Source organism: Trifolium pratense, linkage group LG4 (genome assembly GCF_020283565.1).
Source record: "Trifolium pratense cultivar HEN17-A07 linkage group LG4, ARS_RC_1.1, whole genome shotgun sequence".
Lineage (NCBI taxonomy): Eukaryota > Viridiplantae > Streptophyta > Magnoliopsida > Fabales > Fabaceae > Trifolium > Trifolium pratense.
The window spans coordinates 11,443,126-11,448,386 of NC_060062.1; the positions used below are offsets into that span (position 1 = coordinate 11,443,126).

The window sequence follows — 5,261 nt, forward strand, 5'->3', positions numbered from 1 at the left end:
AAAAATTGTAAATAAATGTCACTTAAATAGAAACATAGGGGATATTACGTATTAGCAAATAAATAAATAAAAGTATTCCTTCAAAAAAAAGTATTGACTTGGCTCACACAAATGATGCCCATAAATACGTAAATGAGCCTAATACATCTTCCTCATCACATTCTAAAATTTGCATCTAACAACAAATCATCAAGTAATTAGAAAATGAAGAATCACTCCTTAGGCTTCTTTCTTATTCTTCTAGCTCTCTTCCTTTATGCAAATGCTGGAGATTCCGATGTAAGTATTTTAGTTACACTCTTCACTTCTCTAATAGTACTAGTTAACCTCATTTCACTTTATCTTGTCACATTCTCATAATTCCAATTATTATTATGCATGAATTAATTACCATTATCATGCATATGTTTGTATATAAGCAATACACATCATCAAATATGCATGTTGTCCGAAAAGTCACTTGGTTGAGGAGTTACTCTTCGATCTAGAGAACTCGGTGTCTCTACCCGAAGAGAGAAATAAAAATACACATTATCAAATTCATATACCTCCCTCAACATTGGTAGGATCCAGATCCAATAAGACCTTCTTAGATCATAAGTGTTTAATTATTATGCGTTGTTAATGTAAAAGAATTGCACACATACTATATAATCAACATCAATAAATATTTCATGCCTAATACATATCAATTAAATTCTTTTATTGTCAAAAAATTAATTCTTTTTTTTGGCATGTCAATATGACTTTATAGGAGTGCGTATATACAATATATGTTAAGACTGGATCGATAATTAAAGGGGGGACAAATGCCAAGATCAGCGTACAGTTTGAGGATGCAAATAATCAGTCAGTTCGGGTCTCAAACCTAAAGTCATGGGGTGCGATGGGAGACTGTCATGACTACTTCGAGCGTGGAAATGTGGATGCCTTCACTGGACTTGGACCTTGCATCGGGACACCTATTTGTCGTCTCAACCTCACCTCAGACGGATCTGGATCCCACCACGGTTGGTATTGCGACTACGTGGAGATCATATCCACTGCCGCCCAAAAACCTTGTTCCCAAACTATCTTCTACGTCGATCAGTGGCTCGCCAAAGATGTTGCACCCCATAACCTTAGTGTTGTGCTTGATGGTTGTCATCGCGCCGCTCCCCATCGACATGCCTTAATTGTTGGATCCCATTCTTTATCCTATGCATGATATTAGATTATATATTATCTCATCTCCATTTTTATTTTAGTTTTTACTTTTCAGGCTTATTTTACTTTTGGATTTGGCTATTAATTCATTAAATTGTTACGTGTTTTTTTTTCTCAAAAAAATAATGATTATTACGTAGCTAATTTTTTTGGGTACCTTGATTTGTGGTTTGTAGTAGTGCTTATTTTGTTTTTTAGTACATTTGTCGCAGTGCTTATTAATTGTTTTTTTTTAAGCAAGTAGTGCTTATCAATGGATGCATATAATATTGAATTATAGGAAATCAAGTTGAATTTTTTTAAAGTTCTTCAAGATCTATATAATGTAGGAATAATTATTTGTTCAATTCTTCAAGAATGCATAGATTGTTAAGAAGTCTCACATCAATTGAGAGATGGTCTAACTAAGTGTTTATAAATGAGAGGCAATCCTCACCTTATACAAGCCGGTTTTGTAAGGATGAGTTAGACCCAATACTCAATTCTAAGATGGTATCAAAGCCTCTCCAAGATCCGTTGGGCCACCCGATATCGGGCCACCTACCATTTATATCCGCGTACCAAGCCCAATAGTGCTGGACGCGAGGGGGTGTGTTAAGAAGTCCCACATCAGTTGAAAGATGGTCTGACTAAGTGTTTATAAACTAGAGGCAATCCTCACCTTACAAGCCAGTTTTGTAAGGATGAGTTAGGCCCAATACTCAATTCTAAGATAGATATTTATCTTATATAGAAAAAAAGAACTATATAATAATGTAAGAATAATTATTTGTTCAATTCTTCGTGGATGCATAGATATTGAATTATTCTAAAATTCAAAGGGAATAAACAAAAATAATATATAAAAGAAAAAATTTATTAAAAGAAGATAAGTTCATTATACTTATAGTTGATTAGAGTTTCGTGTTGACAACGTGGAATGAATCTAATCTAAACATGACTATGAACATAAATGTGCTTAAAAAAATGAATATATAAATATGTTTACATGATAATATATATCATATTTATAGGACAATATAATGGATCAATGAAATGAGTTTACTCTCTTGTTAATTTCATACATCCAATTAACATATTCCATCCATTATATTTTTTAAGCAAATTTCACTTTTTTTAGATTCATTGCATAGTTCAGATACATTAATTATGCAACGAGCCTAAAAAAAAGAAAGTAAAATTTGCATGTTATGGAGAGTACATGATAATGAAGTAGAGAACAAAGAAAGAGAAAATGATTGTAATTTGGTTTTAAAAAAATAAAATAAAATAATGATAATATGATGTAATCTTTATAATGGGATGAATAAGAATGTCAAAGTGGATATTTCATGAACTAGAATAAGATTGCAGTTCTTTAGTTATGAAAATAACCTTTTAGAGTACTCTTTCGATAATTGTATACTTTTAAGAAAAGAAAAAAAAATCTACATCACCATGTTAAAAATATATAAAATTAACACATATATTTCAAAAATGGTGATATAAGAATACTTAAGGAGTGGCATGTGAAACATGAGATAAACATTTCTTGATTCTAAAGGGGAGGAGGATGGGTTGAACAAATTAAAAATGGAGAAAATTAAGTTTCAATCTTCTCAATTGTTCTCAAAGTCCAGATTGTATAACAAGAACCGTAGAAGTCTTGTTTGGTTAAATGTTAGTGATGCTAATTTGAAATTCTTTCATGGAATGATCTCGTTGGAGGAAAAGTAATTCAATTCACAACATTTTCTTTTTTGAACTATACGAACGTGGAGGAGGGTTGTGAGAGTTCTTCAAGCGGTGTTCAACCATTTTAAGAATCACTCTTGGTCGGTGAGTATATTGATATAATCTTCAACCATTTTTATTGATATTACCGGGCGAGGCAGGTTTCGCACGTGTCTAACTTATGTAAAAAAAAAAAATTAATTTATGTTATGTTGAGTTTGTTAATAAAACATTTTTCCTACTAAAAAAAGATGTGTCTTATGTTATGGTGAATTTGTTAATAAAAGATTTTTGTTGCTATTAAAAAAATCAAGGATATTGTTAGTATTATGAAAAGTCCACACCAAAACTCATGTATCATCTTTATATATAATATAGATAGATATAGAATAGATAATCTTCATTTTAATTCTAGGCTTAGATGCAGTTTTGGCCCATAAAATTTCATTTGTTTGATTTTAACCCTCTAATTAGTTTCACAATTGCACGATTTTAGTCCCCTAAGTTTCAATGGTTCGATTTTGGCCCCCACATTTAACCGTTTTTGCATTTGCTAGCACCTGTTGACTTTTTTAACTAAAAATTACTTATACGACATTTTAAAAATAAATAAAATATGTTTTTCAAATTAAAAATGTTTTAAAATAAAAAAATGTTATAAAATAATAATATTTGCTTTTATAAATGTGTATTAATTTTTTTTTTTTAAAATAAAAGGTTTAATAATTATTTTTTTCAAAAAAAAGTTTACAAAGTAAAAATAGTTCATAATTGTTTTTTACATTTTTTTATAACAAAATTATTTTATAATTTATTTTTAAAAAACACAATTTGTAATTTTTTTTTAAATTAAAAAACACTTTTACGCATTTTTATTGATTTTTAAATATTTAATTAATTTTAAAATGCCACATAACCAATTTTTAATCAAAAAAGTCAACGGGGGTTAGCAAATGCAAAATGGAGTAAATTTGAGAGCCAAAATCGAGCAATTGAAACTTGGGGCACTAAAATGGGTTAATCATTTATCTTATTTATTTGTAACATAATAAAAAGTTTTAAACATGGACATATATGAAGTGTTTGAAACATTTATTAAACCCTTAAAAAATTTCAAGCATGGCAAATTTAGAGTTTAATTAGAATTTAAAATTACAATTTTAGAGTTTAGAAGAACATTGAAGAAAACATAAATTCATACAATTTTGAGATGTATTCGAGTGTACTTTGTTATAAATTAGTGAAGAAGACGATGAATATGAAGATAAACAAGACAAATGTTTATCACAATTTCTAATTTTATGAAATATTTTAAACACTTCGAATGTGTCCCTCTTTCAAAAAAATATTTTTATTAGCAAACTCACAATAACATAAGTTTTTTTTTTTTTAACAGCAAAAATATTTTATTAATAAACTCACCATAACGCAAGATATGTCTTTTATTTTACATAAGTTTGTATAATAGAAAATGTCGATCACACAGACGGGGGTGGAACACGCATCTATTACTAATATATTAAAATTGATTACCACCAAAGTTACTAATTTATCCTTATTATTTTTAACCACGTTGCAAGTTTTATATCTTTTTTGTAATTTCACCAAAACAGATTATAGATTGGAACAAAATAGAACAATATATAATCATAAAAAAAAGCAACAAAACAGAAATTATAGAAGAAAAAAAAATCAATATGCATAAAATTAGGAATATAGAAATAGAAACATATAAAATATTTTTCATAAAAAAATAAATAAACAATATACCAATAATAATAATAATAATAATAATAATAATAATCTCATTCAAAAAAAACTATTAATAATAATAATATAATAATAACAATACAATAAAGTTAATTACTATCAAATTTACTAAATTATCCTAAATATTTCTAATCAAATTTCTAATTTTTTATTAAAAAAATATACACGAAACTATTATTTGTGACGAACACATAAAAAATTAGATAATTTATCATTGATAATTATAACCAAATGTATTCATTTAATAAGTTTTACAAAAAATAGCACAATAGTTTCTCTTATATTTTAACAAAATTATATAACAAATTTTTAAATATTTTATTATAAATAATTTTTTTACCATAATATAATGACAAACTTATATATCGAATAAAAATTATTCGCACGGATCTTTAAACTAGTGTGTTAGTAAAAATAAAAGCTTAATATATACATATTCATAAAGATAAATTATCAATAAAAAAAATTTGTTAGGAATAAATAAGATAAAATAAATAAGATAAATGACATGAATAATTTAATTAAAAAAATAAAAATAAAAAATCCTAGTTGAATAGTACTGTACGTTTCTT

The 5,261-nt window shown here is 27.2% G+C and overlaps 1 protein-coding gene across 1 annotated transcript; it reads left to right on the forward strand.

Moving 5' to 3' along the window:
- The first annotated feature begins 204 nt into the window (after positions 1 to 204).
- LOC123922107 (PLAT domain-containing protein 3-like) lies at positions 205 to 1,207 on the forward strand. Its single transcript, XM_045974852.1, has 2 exons — positions 205 to 279; positions 755 to 1,207. Exons 1-2 carry the CDS (start codon positions 205 to 207, stop codon positions 1,205 to 1,207), a joined length of 528 nt encoding a protein of 175 aa, XP_045830808.1.
- The last annotated feature ends 4,054 nt before the right edge of the window (positions 1,208 to 5,261 follow it).

Coding starts and splice junctions, on each gene's coding strand:
- LOC123922107 (XM_045974852.1), top strand. CDS start 205: ATGAAGAATCACTCCTTAGGCTTCTTTCTTATTCTTCTAGCTCTCTTC. Junction 280..754: donor CAAATGCTGGAGATTCCGAT/GTAAGTATTTTA, acceptor ATGACTTTATAG/GAGTGCGTATATACAATATA.